Source organism: Chaetura pelagica, unplaced genomic scaffold (genome assembly GCF_000747805.2).
Source record: "Chaetura pelagica isolate M959 unplaced genomic scaffold, ChaPel_1.0 scaffold41, whole genome shotgun sequence".
Classification (NCBI taxonomy): domain Eukaryota; kingdom Metazoa; phylum Chordata; class Aves; order Apodiformes; family Apodidae; genus Chaetura; species Chaetura pelagica.
In genome coordinates, this window is record NW_009951944.1 from 98,968 (window position 1) to 115,015 (window position 16,048).

At 39.1% G+C, this 16,048-nt stretch overlaps 1 protein-coding gene across 1 annotated transcript in view; it reads left to right on the forward strand.

Moving 5' to 3' along the window:
* LOC104387961 (ras GTPase-activating protein 1-like) overlaps positions 1-14,650 on the forward strand; it is a 104,907-nt gene extending 90,257 nt beyond the window's left edge. The window contains exons 20-25 of the mRNA XM_009996765.1: positions 3,200-3,286; positions 4,478-4,545; positions 9,873-9,961; positions 10,441-10,518; positions 11,846-11,980; positions 14,083-14,650. Of these exons, the coding sequence (XP_009995067.1) occupies positions 3,200-3,286; positions 4,478-4,545; positions 9,873-9,961; positions 10,441-10,518; positions 11,846-11,980; positions 14,083-14,166 (541 nt within the window). The 3' untranslated portion in view covers positions 14,167-14,650. The remainder of the gene's footprint in view (positions 1-3,199; positions 3,287-4,477; positions 4,546-9,872; positions 9,962-10,440; positions 10,519-11,845; positions 11,981-14,082) is intronic.
* Positions 14,651-16,048: the final 1,398 nt, after the last annotated feature.

A 16,048-nucleotide genomic window follows, 5' to 3' on the forward strand; every position in this document is an offset into this window, starting at 1 on the left:
CTACACACAGTAGAAGGCCTGATCCTCCTGATCCTAATGAAATGTTTTCTGGTTTGCAATTACAGGAGTTGGGTAATAAATGCCTCAGTCAAGGAGAGATGGATCCTGCCTCTGGCCAGGCAGAGACAAGGGACAATCGGGTTTATTGGACTGTGGATTTGATGTTCTGGCATATCAAACCCATGGGAGTATAAGGCACATGGGTGCACAGTTGTCACGATCTGGTATTTGGATACGTGGCAATTTTTTATAAAGGTGATCCCAAATGGTGAAATTAAGACGCAAACGAGGTCAGATGTCACATGCACAACAAACTTTTATTAGAGTAACACAGCAAAGGTCCCTAGAGCAAATAGGACAGGCAGGAAAACAGAGACAGGAAAGAGAGGAGAAAGCAGAGAGATAGAGGACAGCAAGCGAGAGAGCATAGTTACCACCCACGGTCCAGCGATGTCAGCGGTGGGGAAGTAGTTCCTGGTGGAAAAGTACTTCAAATGCACCCATAGAGTCCCAGACTTTTATACAGTTCTTGCCCACTGCCCCCCCACTTTTTTTTCCGGAGTAGGGAAAAACTCCTATCTTCTCTGTGCTCCTCTGAGATAGGAGGGGGGGGTAGGTATGGCACCGGGTTAAGTCCTGCAGATAGTCTTTGGATAATTGCTGAGATCTCTGCATAACGAAGGGGAGGATGAGATGACTGGCACCACAGGTTTAATTTATTGCAGGGGAGTATCCTGCTCCCAGAGCCAGCTGCAGATCTCTTTAGTCCATCAACAGATGTTGTTTCTCAGATGCCACAAGACACACAACAGATATCTTGAGTGCCAGAGTTCATCACTTATCTCTTGGATTGTTCGAGACAAGCACTATAAATTCTGAATGCCACAACAGTGTACCCTAATGCCATCTGAATATTGGGGCATGGAACTCATCTGGATTTCTGGAGTGGCAAGGGGATCCCAACAGTTGTCTGTGTTTGAGGCTGTGGTGAGCCTTACAGGAGACAAGTGGCATAAATATCCTATTGTGACTGGCCTGGAGGCTCCATGTATCCTTGGGATAGACTATTTCAGGAGAGTGTACATCAAGAACCAAAGAGAGTCCTGGTGGGTCTTTGGTGAAGCTGCAGTGGATGCAGAGAAGATTAAACAGCTGTCTACCTTGCCCAGCCTCTTACAGGACCCTTCTGTTGTGGGGTTGCTGTGTGAAGGGCAACAGATGCTAACGAGTACCGTGGCGTTGAACCAGTAGCAATATTGCACCAACCAAGATTCTCTGGTTCCCATCCATGAGCTGATTCATCAATTGGTGAGTCAAGAAGTGATTTGCAAGACTCAGTCACCCTTGAATAGTTCCATATGGCCTGCAAAAGTCTGACAGAGTAGAGGACAGTGGACTATCATGGCCTGAATGAAGTCATGCCATTGCTGAGTGCTGCTGTACTGGACATGCTAGAACTCCAATATGAATTGGAATCAAAGTGACTTTCATCTTTGGATAAGTCTATGCTAGAGCAGGTACACCCCTGTGAAGGGTCTGTGGCCTGTAGATAAGTCCATACTAGAGCAGGTATGCCCACAAAGGGTTGGAAGCTCATGGAGGATCCATGCTGGAGCAGGGGCCAAGGGATGGAATTCATTGCAATGTTAAACTCTCTAGCCTGGTCCAAAAGGACCAGGAGTGGAGATTATGAATATATATTTAACATTGTAACTCATTATTTGAAGAAGTACTATAACAGGAACCACCAGAACTAACAGTGGATGAGCTTTGCAAGAAGCCAGGAAAGTGCAACAGTGAGCCAACCTGAGCTGGCTTTGGTGCCCAATAACTCCACACAACACACCACTTCTCCTGTCCTGAGTGACAACCATAACAGATGGAGCCCAAGTCACAGACTGAACTCAATGGACATTTTATGTACAACTTCATGGGGGAGCCCATAAACTAAGGGGATAATATCTGTATGTATACTGAAGGATGGAAAGGGGAGTGGGGTGGTGGTTAATAGGAATGTACGAGATAGTGTAGGACTTAAGCATGATGCAAATGGTATGGAATAAGGGGTGAAGATTTGTACTGGTTTTGGCTGGGATGGAATTAATTTTCTTCATAGCAGTCTGTATGGTCATGTGTTTTAGATTTGTGACTAAAACAGTGTTGATAACACACCTGTGTTTTGGCTAAACAGGAGGGTTGTTTCTTCTCTCCCCATTCTGCTTCCTCCCCACCTCAGCAATTAGGCTGGGGGCGTGCAAGAAGTTGGGAGGGAACACAACCAAGACTGCTGACCCAAACTGACCAAAGGGACATTCCATACCATGTGGTGTCATGCTCAGCAATAAAAGCTGGGGGAAGGAGGAGAAAGGAGGGACATGTGGAGTTATGGCATTTGTCTTCCTAAGTAACTGTTAGATGTGATGAAGCCCTGCTTTCCTGGAAGTGACTGGACACCTGCCTGCCAATGGGAAGTAGTGAATGAATTCCTTATTTTTCTGTGCACAGCTTTGTTTCACCTATTAAACTGTCTTTATATTGACCCCTGAGTTTTTCTTGATTTTGCCCTTCTGAGGGGAAGTGAGCAAGTGACTGGGTAGGGGCTTAGCTGCTGGCTAGGCTTAACCCACCACAGAATGGCAGAATAGCACAGAGGTTTCTTTTGTGTCAGTGATGGCAAGGTTAGCATTAAAAGCTTCATTCTTTTAAGTATATGGTGCATCTCTTAACATTTTCTGAAATACACCAGAGTGCTCCCTTTTTTTGATAGGAGAGGACTATTGCTTAACTACTTTTAAACACCTAACTTGTATTTATGGATGCACAAATTGTTATTCATTCAATTAAAAAGTGGAAAAAAACTAAGAACAAAAACACAACTATTTTTTTTTCATTTTTTATAGGAAACACTGCCTAAGAAATAGGAAAAAAAAAGTATTATAAAGCATTTAATGCACATGTGAGTAATCAGAATTTTATCTGCACAAGTAGAAGTGTATTAGTCAAGGACTTTCTTTGCCATTTGTAAATGGACTGTCATAGCAGATTTTAAATGAATTTAAAGCTTATATCTGAATTATAAACCTAGCACTGATAATAGTTCTGCATTAAGCAGGAGGTTGGACTGGATCCTTTATGACTAGCTTTTAAAAATTCAGTTAATTTTTAAAATGAAATTATTAATTAGCCATTATTTTTACAGGACGTTGAGATATATTTATGGATGCTTGCAGAAGTCTGTTCAAAACAAGTGGCCAGCTAATACCACAATGAGAACAAGAGTTGTTAGGTAAGTTACTCATCACTTTATGCTGAAAATACTCTTTTAACATCATTACTGTCATATTTCAGTTTGCTTATCTATTTTCTATTAGTGCCAAAATTTTATAGTACTTATATAGGTTACAAGAATATTTAAGATCGTTATGGTACTGGGACATGATCTCCCAGTTAAGGACGGAGAGCTTGCTAGATTCTTAGTCATGCTGTTGGAGCCTTGCTAGAGGTGTATTATAGAGGTCAATATAGCTATACTTAATAGTGTTAAGAAAACTAATCACTAATACCTTCTCAGAAAGGTTTGTCATTAGATTTCACTGGGGTACTGTCTGCATTGGAATATATAGTTCTCTGCATCAGTGAAGACTCTCAGTGCTGATCACTTGGAATCAATACACAGTGTTCATTTCGGAAAAGACGTACTTCTATGCTCTTACAGTTTTATTTTGTTTTTCTACTCTATCTCAATAATGCTGAAATATTCCAGAGCCTGTGTTAAAATGTTGCAGGCTACTGAACTTGGCTTCTCTGAACTGGCACTGAGTGCAAATACTTCAGTCTGTATTCATAAATCAATTTAATAAATAGTTCTTCCTTTAACGCTATCAGTTGCCAGTGCAGATAAAAAAATCTTTGACAAAAATGAGGTCTTGATGCTATTGTTCTAAATTATACTGGAGGTTTAAGGGTATCAGAGGCACATTTCTTCTACATTTGCATATGAATCAATTCAAGCTGAACTAAGGCCGTGTTGCTGCCAAAAGAGAGGTTCCATTCTGACTGTGCACTCTTGCTCTCCTTGTGTTGACTTGGGGAAGCAAGTGGCTGCAGGATTAATTACTTGATGTAGCAGACAGTGGAACACTTATGGGAGGCAGGCAACAAAGTGCTCCTCCTTTTTAAAGCCAGTGTGGTCTTAGACTTCAGGCTTCAGTATGGCTTTACAGTTAAGCTTTTCCCAGTTGGTTTCAGAGGTTCACCTTAACTGGGAAATAAATGTCTGGTTTTATTTCATTTTTTATCATAGTTGAAATCATAACAAGACATTCTTAATTAACAAACATATTCACGGAGCCCAGGCTGGTTGTTTGTCATCTTATCTCAAAGATTTCCATACTGACTTAAATGCTTAAAGACTACATAATTTTACATGAATTCTTTAACTTTATTATTGAACCAAATACTTTTTTTTCCATTTCAGTGGCTTTGTTTTTCTTCGATTGATTTGTCCTGCTATCCTGAACCCAAGGATGTTTAATATAATTTCAGGTGATTATGCTTCAGATTGAATTAATACTTTATGTAGTCATAGACATGAGCTTACTTTAGTGCTTAATTTAGCAAAATATGAAGTCTTTTGAACACTGTGTCCTCGCTCTCAGTGGGATGGGGAAGAGGAAAGGAAGAATTAAAACAATAAAATTTGAGAGTCAACATAAAACAAACAAAAAAATTAAATTATTGTTTAATAAGTGAGGGATAAATGAAGCAAAACAAATGATGTATGCACCTCCCATGGATAGACTGATGCCCAGCCAGTTCCTGAGCAAAAGATGGCTAACAACTATAACCCCCCCCTATTTTCCTTTTTATTGCTGAGCATGACATTATATGTTATGGAATATCTCTTTGGTTAGTTTGGGTCATCTGCCTAGTTGTGGCCCCCCCCCAAGCTATTCACTGGGGAAGCGACCTTGATGCTATGTAAACACCATTAAGCAAAAACTATAACATTAGTTTTTTATCAGTTCTGTTTTGGTCAAGAAGCTCAACTAGCTCCATATGAGGTACTATGAAGAAAATTAACTCAATCCTAGCCAGGTCCAGTATGAAAGCGTTACCCTGCTTTTTGATGCTCTCTTTGTAGAGAGTAAATAAAGCAGTGACAGGGACTATTCCTGTTTGCTAGAACAGGATTGTGAAATTGCTATATTGATCTGGATGATATCAGGTAGCATTCTCCTAAACAGTTCTTAGGTGTGATTTGTTGTTGGCATGCATAAGGGACCACATCTGACATAGTTGGCATGGGGCTTTGTTGTGCAACTTTAACGGTGAGGGCATGGATTATTCCATGGCAGTTGGCTAAAGCACCTAGAAATGTTTCTGATTGTTTTAACTTACAGATATAGTTGAGGTCTTAGAGATGCAACAACCAGTATGTGTGTCACTGTTGTTCTAGACATAAGGCTATTTCAGGTCTTAAGTTCTGCTGTATTCCTTTGTGGTGTGCTGATGCTGGCTGAATGCCAGATGCCCACCAAAGCTGGTCTATCATTCCCTTCCTCAACTGGACAGGAGAGAGAAAATATAATGTAAAGCTAATGACTCGAGATAAGGACAGGGAGAGATCACTCACCAATTACCATCACGGGCAAAACAGGCTTAACATGGGGAAACATTTAATTTATTACCAATCAAAATCAGAGTAGGGCAATGCGTTTCCCACAGGTTCACAAGTCCTGCCAGCAAATCTATTCCAGCATGGGCTCCTCTCTCCATGGGTTCATAGGTCCTGCCAGGAGCCTGCTCCACCACGGGCTTCTCATGGGTTGACAGCCTCCTTTGGGCGCATCCACCTGCTCCAGCATGGGGTCCTCCATGGGCTGCAGGTGGATATCTGCTCTGCCGTTAACCTCCATGGACTGCAGGGGGACGGTGTGCCTCACCATGGTTTTCACCATGGGCTGCAGGGGAATCTCTGCTCTGGTCCCTGGAGCACCACCTCTTCCTCCTTCTTCACTGACCTTATAATAGAATCATAGAATGGTTAAGGTTGGAAGGGACCTTAAAGATCATCAGGTTTCAATCTCCTTGCTATGAGCAAGGAAACCTCTCACAAGACCAGGTTGCACAAAACCTCATCTGATCTGGCCTTGAACACCTCCAGGGAATGGGCTTCCACAACCTCCCTAGGCAACATATTCAAGCACCTTACTACCCTCATGGTGAAGAATTTCCTCCTGATGTCTAGCCTAAATCTTCCCTCTTTCAGTTTAAAATAATTATATTTTGTCTTATCACTACTCTCTCTGGTGAAAAGCCCCTCTCCAGCTTTCTTGTAGGCCCCCTTCAGGTACTGGAAGGCCGCTATAAGGTCTCCCTGGAGCCTTCTCTTCTCCAGGCTGAAAAGCCCCAGCTGTCTCAGCCTGTCTTCATAGCAGAGGTGCTCCAGCCCTTTGATCATCTTCGTGGCCCTTCTCTGGATCGTCTCCAACAGGTCTATACCTTTCCTGTACTGAGGGTTCCAGAGCTGTATGCAGTATTCCAGGTGTGGCCTCACCAGAGCAGAACAGAGGGGCAGAATTGCCTCCCCGGCCCTGCTGGTCATACTTCTTTTGATGCAGCCCAGGATGTGATTGGCCCTCTGGGCTGCAAGCTCACACTGGCAGCTCATGTCGAGCTTCTCATCCACTACCACCTCCAGGTCCTTTTCCTTAGGGCTCTTTTCAGTCACTTCTCCCCTCAGCCTGTATTTGTGCCTGGGGTTGTGCCGACCCAGGTGCAAGACCTTGCACTTGGCCTTGTTGAACTTCATGAGGTTGGCATTGGCCCACCCCTCCAGCCTGTCAAAATCCCTCTGGATGGCTTCCCTTCCCTCTAGGGTGTCAAACCACACCACGCTTGGCATCATCAGGAAACCAGATGAGGATACACTCAGTCCCACTGTCCATATCACTTACAAAGCTGTTAAACAGCACTGGTCCCAATACTGACCCCTGAGGAACACCATTTGTCATTTGCCTCCACTTGGTCACTGAGTCACTGACTACAACTCTCTGGGTACAACCATCCAGGCAATTACTTATCCACCAAGTGATCCATCTGTCAAATCCATGTCTTGTCATTTTGGAGACCAGGATGTCATGTGGGACAGTATCAAATGCCCTGCACAAATCCAGGTAGATTATATCAGTTGCTCTACCATTATCCACCGTCTCTGTAGCCTTGTCATAGAAGGCCACCAGATTGGTCAGGCATGACTTGCCCTTAGTGAAGCCATGTTGGCTGTCTCCTATCACCTCTTTATTTTCCATGTGCCTTATCAGATTTTCCAGGAGGATTTGTTCTGTGATCTTGCTGGGCACAGAGGTGAGACTGACTGGCCTGTAGTTTCCTGGGACTTCCTTTTTCCCCTTTTTAAAAATAGAGGCTATGTTACCTTTTTTCCAATCAGAGGGAACCTCACCAGACTGCCATGGCCTCTCAAATATGGTGAACCTTGGTGCCTGCAGAGTTGTTTCACATATTCTCACTCTTCTCTTTTTTGGCTGCTCTTCTGCAACAGTTTGTTAATTTCTCCTTCTTAAATATGTTATCCCAGAGGTGCTACCACCATTGCCGATTGGCTCAGCCTTGGTCAGCAGCAGGTCCATCTTGGATCTGGCTGGCATTTACTCAGACATAGGGGAAGCTTCTAGTAGCTTCTCACAGAAGCCATCTCTGTAGCTCTCCTGCTACCAAAACCTTGCCATGTAACCTAATACATCTTTGTGGGAGGACGAAAGGAAAGGCATAAACTACTGGTGGGAAAACTGTAGTACTAAAATATTGGGACATTTGAGTTCTGTAGTTTTAAAAGTTTGCATATGTTACACTTGATTTTTTTTTGTTATCTGTAAGTGTTAGTCCTGTTTAGAAGTTCAGATAATATTCCTCATTTTTGCTAAGGTAAATGTACAGACTCTATATAAGGCTATTGGAGCAGTTGGGTTTTTTTTTTAAAAAAAAAAAAAGAGGAAGTGGGCTCTTTTTCTTTTGGAGCAAAGTTTCTAACATACTTCCTTGCTGTAATGGGGTGGGGAGGGGAAATATTCTGACAGCTGAGTGTATCGACAGTTTCAGCAGTAATGTCACCTCAACAACTGTTCTCAAAAATTTTTACTGAAAAAGTTAAGTCCTTTGTTTCAACCTTCTTAGTTGATTTTTTTTAAAAGAATAAACTTCTTTAGGTCAATTCTCTTTACTTGAACTTACCAATTCTAAAGCCAGTAATGGTTTTCAGCATTGCTTCTTCCAAGAGATGGATAGTACTAAGCACTAGATGCTATGAACAACTGAGATTACTTGTATGATTAATGCCTCAGTTTAAGCTCCAGCTATGCCTAAAAAGTTGGAACTTATTTTTTAATTAATTGCAATGTTGAACAGAGAAGGGGTAGAAAGACAGAAGATCAAAACATACAGATAGAGAGTGAAGAGTATATAGCATTCTTATGAAGCACTGTGAAATTTAGAGCTTATATGATAGCCATGTCAATTTTATAATGCTTAAATGGCCTGTAAGTGGAAAGCTTATGCTTAACAAGAATCTTTTCATTAAAACAACTTTTTTCCAACAAGTGATTTGTGCAGTAAATAGCTATACTTTCATGGAAATACAAGCCAGAATTGCATGCAATATTCAGTCTATTTTCCTGGTACTCATAATTTGCATAACAATGTAGGACCTACTTATATGGGTATATGCAAATAAGGAAAAGGGTAAACCTATTTATTATTAGGTAAACCGAATAATATTTTATTAGATTCTAACAACAAATAATCTTACTTTTAACAGACCTGTTTCATTTTTGTGAAAAGGATTTTCAGTTAATTCATTGACGCTTTTGGTAACCTTAGGCTTCCAAGGAACACTTTGTTTTGCTTACTTTGTTCTGTGAGCAACTAGTACAGAAATTCAAATATGCATATTAATATTTTTCTGTGAACAGAATTACTAAAACAAAAGTGTACTCGATCATAGGTTATGTCACACATGCAGCATCACCGTTTAACTCAGGTTTGACAACAATGCTCTCAATCCCCGCTCCCTCCCACCCAGGTAGGGAAGAGAGACTTGGCTGGATTGAAAACTAAACTACACAGCTTTAATTAAAACACTAATGATATAAGAAAATATATACAATTATATACAAATATGTTCAGGTATGTGCAAAAGCCTCTCACCTTCCCCCACCCCCACCAACTCCCACAGCACTCCCCTCAGCTGGAACAGTCCCAAAAAATCCCGGACTGTTGCCGGAGGAAGTGTAAAGTTATGAGGGTCAGGAGAGCTTGAGCCTAGGGGTTGACAGTGATGGATGGATGGAGTCCTCCCTGGATGCCGGCCATGGACAGAAGAGAAGGGAAGAAGAAGCAGGAAGGAAGTTGTCTTCTGTGATCTCTGACCTTCCTCTGAGCTTACGTAGATATATGGAATGGAATATCTCTGGCCAATTTTGCTATCTGTCTAACTCAGCCTCCTATGGGGGGGCATAGATCTCTCCGTAGTGTCTGAGCCAGCAGAGTAAAGGTGTGACCTTGAAGACCCAGCAGTTAGAAAAACATTCCACCGTTATCAGTCTTAATTGGAACACTCTGGTGCTAGTTAAAAGAAAGCTTACTGAAGGAAAAAAAAAAATCAGTAAAAGGAAAATTGGCTTCATCCTAGCTCAAACCAGGACATGCAGTTCTGTTACAGCATTCAAAGTATTCAATTCCATAATAACAAATAATTCCGTAAACAACAAATTGTAGAAGAGCTTAACTTTCATGTGGCTACTGAAAGCTTTAAATTAAATGATCGGTTACTGTCTACTTTGTATTCCTATCAGATTCTCCTTCCCCTACTGCCGCAAGAACACTGACGCTGGTTGCCAAGTCTGTGCAGAATTTAGCAAATTTGGTTGAATTTGGAGCTAAGGTGAATATAATTTTACATAAAACAGCCTAGAAGTGCACTTCTAATACATTTCAATGTTCCTGTTTAATACAGACAAAAAAACCTGTTGCTGCTTTCTTGTGCAAATTCTGATGTGTGAACTGGGTGTCTTCACCAGCAAGGAGGGCACTTATGTCCTAATGTCACCTCTGAAAGTGTTTTCTCCATTATATAGCTGCAATGAAAAAGAGAAGTCCATCTTTAATATTTCAGAAATGTAAAATTTCATGTCATAATGTATATATAAACTATTTCAGAATCAATGTAGAATACAAAAAAAGTTAAATCTTTTGACTGGTTGTACACTAGTCATTATAAATCCGCTTGACAAAATTAAATCACTCCAGATGACACATTTGTGTTTTGCAGTGTCATTTGTTTCTGATCACAATGTGTTCACTTCAGGTATGACTATTAAATTGGTATTGATTTGTTCTAATAAATACTTTTTTAATTACTAGGAGCCATATATGGAGGGGGTAAATCCATTCATCAAGAGTAACAAACATCGCATGATCATGTTCTTAGATGAACTTGGGGTAAGTGGTTTAAAAAAAAAATATTGGAAGTTGTATAGCAACATTGTGAATTAAAGTTCTTTACAGTTCTTGTTAACTAGCTCAAAAACGCATCAGTTTCCACACAATTTTGAATGCTTGTTACTGAATTTTTTTTCTTATACATGTTTAGCAACTGTGGATTGCTGGCCTGTTGCACAGAATTAAAACCAATCAAATGTCCTGTTAGAAAGATTTTATTCATTTAGTACTGCTGTAGACATGAGACCTTTTTGAGCTTCTCTCTGAGGATTAGGGCTTTTGCCCAAAATTACCAATATTTGAAAAACATATTTTAAAAGAAAAATTTCTTATGTGTAATTTAGCATATAGTTTTGACTCGAGATTGAAAAACTTGAAGTTTAAAAATATATTATGGTCCATTTTAATTATACATTATCAAATGACTCACTGTATGAATTCTATATATTGTAGTTAAAAAGAAAATAGTAATTGCGGTTCACTTTGAAACTGTTACTGTTTTGTGTATTATAGCTATAACAAGAGTTAAGAGCTCATTTATGTATATATGTACATGTTTAAACTAAATTTGTTTTAAAAATGAAGATGAAAGAAATGTGCCTAGCTTCCTGAATTGATCCATTAAAAGTGACCTAGGAGTCATCTCAGACTATTTTTATAATCTATAAGAATGAGTGTTTGGAAGTGTGGATTGCCATATATCACCTTTCTCTGGTTAAATGGCAACTTGTGCGTGTTATGGTATACTGTGGTTTTTTTCTTTAAATGGCAGATTATGCATGAGGACTCAGACAACTGTTGGGTTTTAAAATAACTGAATTATCTACTGTTTTAATTACATTATTAGTGGATTTACTGACTTTATAGTTTGGTGGATTTTTTGGTGTCCATTTTTGCTGTTGCTATTGTCTGATTTAATTATTTATTTTTTTAAAATCACCTAATGGATGGATCCCCTTCATTTGGGGGGAGGATATAATATAAATCTCTTTTCTCAGTATCTTTTTGGCCATCTCAGAGGTAGGATAGCAACATCAAACCTTTTAGTAGAACCCTCCTAATAGGATTGCCATATATTTAGTAATCTCTTTATGTGAAATGTGTAACCATAATTAAAATGTCTTCATGAAATAGATTCTTGTGTAGAGGAGGAAATATAGTTTGTATTAGATAACATGGACAGAAGACTTAATTGTGAAGGAAAATGTTTCATTATTTTATTGCAGTATCAAAACAACTGTTGGCGCGTTTGTAGAACTGTAGTCTAATTTCTTAATATGTCTGGCTACTCACCATTCTAACTGTGCTCTCATAATTTTTGTTAAAGAATGTTCCTGATCTCCCAGACACTACAGAGCACTGTAGAACTGACTTATCTCGTTATCTGGCAGCCTTGCATGAGATGTGTGTTGCACATTCAGATGAACTTCGGACACTCAGTAATGAGCGAGGTGTAATGCAGGTAAACTACAAAGGTTAACAAAAATCATAGGTACAGATAGCATGTCTGAGTTATTGTGATTATTTTGTATTTTTTCTGTCTAGCAGTATGAGTGATAAATAATGTGTACATTTCACCAGGAGGTTGCTAGTTGTAAAGGTGAAGAAGCTCAAAGCTATGAACTAAGTATTTATACAACAAAAAACAAAGATGTTTTAAAGCTGTGGGGTGGGGTTTTTTTTGTTTGGGTTTGTTTAGTTTCCAGGTGAAGTTTTTAGTTTCTAGAGGAAGCCTAAACCCATGAAATTACTATATTCTGACAGGCTCTAGTTTTAGGATCTAGTTTTTCTATTTGAGAACTGAATAACTAAATTTACTTTCTTTAGCTTTCTATCACTACTTCATTTCTGCTTCCTGATTTATTACATTTGTAAACAAACACGGCAAAGTTCTCTAGCAAACAGTATAAATGGTTGTTCTGTTCCAACTACTGAACTTCTATATAGCTTTTATGAAAACTTATATTTTAAGAGGAAAAAAAAATCACATGACTTCATGCATTGTCTCAAAATACTACAAAAGTAATAGACTTGCCTATGGTCTACTAATTATGATGAACTTCAGGTTGGCAATGCTACTTATTGCACGGTAATATGTTTTGGTATGCTTGACTAGTATACTGTGCTGTGCAGGAAATAATTTGAGTAGTCTTACCTTTTAAATGCTAACAATTTGGGGACAGGGACAGTTGTACTATAGAAAGCCTTTTTGTTCAGAGATGGTCTTCCTTAAATTTAATCAGTGTCAGCTTAAACTATTTAATGACTCATTTTTTAAGAGGTAGTTTTTATAATAGTTTTTAATTTGTTTCAAAATAACTTTTTGTAATCAGGTTTCTTATTATTCTCATGTTTTTTAAAGACTGGACTTCCTATATCCTGACTCTTTGAAGACCTAAATTTAAACCCAGATAGACGATAAATCTATATTTGTTTCTTCTGGCAGCAAATGTTACTCAAATAATGCATTTTTGGACATTATTGTTTTTTAATAAGAGGATTACTGGGAACTCTTATGGTGATTTTTCAAAAGGTGAAAATATATTTGTATTTCATCACCTTTGGCAGAAGAAAGCTCAAGGAATTAAAAATGAGATAATGCTTCATTACATTACAAACTAATCCAGTTTAATTACTACTACGGTTTACCTCTTCACTTGGATATGAGGGGGAAAAAAAAAATCACATTCAAGTTCATAATTCACTACTGCTAGTTTTAACAAAGCAAAAATGATGGCTCAACTGGCAAGGCAGGATAGTAGAAGTGTTCAGTAATAAATATGTCTTGTTACAGATAAGGGATGCCATTTATTTCACAAGGCCTGTATCTGAAGTACCTAATGGTTACAGATGTGATACTGTTTCCTTGATATATTTATACTTCAGAGGAGTAATTTCTCCTCATGGGTTTCCATAAAGAAAACTTGATTTTTTTTTCCCATTTTCCTCCTGTAAGTGCTCTAATGGTTAGCTCAGCATCATCCTGTTGTACTATACATAGTTCTACAATAATGAAAAAATTATTAGCAATACAATTTCTCAGTATGTTTTATGTATGTGTTCAGTTGCATTTGGTTTAGTTTAATGACCACGTTTTCAGAAAGTTAAAAGAGGGTAATTCTACCTGTGCAGAAATGAATCGTATTATCACCTTTTTTTTGTCACCAGACTTTTTTTTCCATTTTCTTCACCCAGTTCTTCACTTTCATATGGGAAAATACCTGAGTATAGATTTTTAGTTTACAGATTGTTTTTAACAGATAGGAGAACTCTAATTTTGAAACTCTCGGGTTAAGTTTGCAAGAATGAATAGGTCTCCATGGGTGCAGATAAATTTCATATTGCTGTGTTATAGTTGCCTTTTGAAGTAATGTCTTAGTGACTAGGGAACTGGGGCTGGTGATGTGGACGGGTTCAAATATATTTTAAATTACCTAATTCTGAGTCTGGTTAGTTAATGAAGATACTTCTCAAGAAAAATGGGGTTTGTTTTTTTCAAGTTGCTAATAGAGGGTTGTACTGGGATTTTTTTCTTTTTTTTTTCTTTTTATTTTTTTTCTACAGCATGTTCTTAAGAAGCTGTTGGCTATTACAGAACTGCTTCAACAGAAACAAAATCAGTATTCAGTGTCTAATAACATCAGGTAGCAGCCCTCTACCTGAATTCTGCATGGATCCAGCATATCTAACATGACAACTCACACAAGTATCACTTTTTTTACTCTTGCCAAAAATATCGCACCCTGTCACATTCCCAGTGATGTGTGAACTATGCAAAAAGAAAACAAAGATTCTGTTAGTGAATGGTTGTACCAGCAGCTTTTTTAACTATCTGTGCAGGATATTTGCACTTTTTTCCACTTGGAACTAGTTTTTACAGCCTCTGAGCCTTGGTGTGCAGTTTACCTTCTGCAAAGAAAATGCTGTGACTGTCTTGAACTTTGAAAATTATTTTAAAAACCTGCAATTGCCAAAGTTTTTCTGTCTTGCTGGAAAAGAATTATCAACTGAGAAGGAAAGAAATGCATTGTTTTGACATCTATATGTAACTGGATAACATTTCTTACTGTAATTTCTGACTAGTTACAATTATTATGACTTTGACTGTTTCAACAACTTGAACTTGTATTTAAAATTTCTGGAGTTTGATGGTTATGTTAAGAACAATCTTTCCTGTACACCTTTTATACTATGCTGTTTCTCTTGCTTGAAATACTGTCAAAAGAAAATGTAGAAGGGATCTTGTAAGCTTAATTCTTTAATGTGTGTCACGGTTTGACTCAGGATTGGCAATTAAACCAGCGACAATAATGCTCTCGATCCACTCCCCCTCCCACCCAGGTAGGGAAGGAGAGAGAGAACCGAGGAGAGAGACTTTCTGGATTGAAAACTAAACTACACAGCTTTAATTAAATACTAATGAGAAAAGAAAATATTTACAATCATATACAAGTATGTTCATGAATGTGCAAAACCCTATTGCCTCCCCCCAACCCCAGCAACTCCCACAGCACTCTCCTTAGCTGTGAACAGTTCTGAAACGTCCCGGACCACTGCCAGAGATAGCAGCAGAGCAAAGAGGGGCTGAGGGTAGAGTTATGAGGGTCAGGAATGCACAAGCCTAGGGGTCGACGGTGAAGAATAGACAAAGTCCTCCCTGGATGCTGGCCATGGATGGAAGAGAAGGAAGAAGAAGAATGAAAGTTGTCTTCTGTGATTCCTGATCTTACACTGAACTTATGTACTTAAATGTTAAATTAAATGGAATACTTTGGTCAATTTTGCTGTCCATCTAGTCTGCTCTTCCCTATGAGGGGGTGGGGGGTTACAGATATGACTCTTTGCTCTTGGTAGCATACTTGAGCTGGCAGAGCAAAGCAACCTTGGAGTCTCAGCAGTAGCATAAACATTAAAGCATTATCAGTCCACTAGCTGGAAAACATGCTGCTAGTCAAAAGAGAGCTTACTGAAGGAAAAAAAAAAAGTCAGTAAAAGGAAAATTGGCTTCATCCTGGCTCAAACAAGGACATTCCATCCCTTATTCCATACCATATATTACATGTAGGCTCTATATTTTACCAACTGTTAAATTAAGGATTCTCCTTCCATGTCAGATTACCTTGAGGTACACATTGCACTTCACCATCCTCCATCATCACACACCAGGTATGTCCAGGTCCTTGAGCAAAAGCAATACCCCTGACAGGTTTACCTTTACCAGAAGCAGGAAGAACCCAAACGCTTTTACCCAACAGATTGCTTCACACATTACAGGGTTTTTATCCCTATCTGCAGTATGTAGAAGGTCTGACTGAGCAGGACTAGCCCGATTGATGAATCCCCTGGTATTAACAAACCAGGTGGCATTTGCAAAATTCTTGTCCCAATTTTTGAAAGTTCCATCATCCACTGCTTTCAGGGTAGCTTTCAACAGACCATTGTACCTTTCAGTCTTCCCTGAGGACTGTGCATGGGATGGGATATGGTATATCCATTTGATGCCATGTTCTTTGGCCCAGTCAGTCACAAG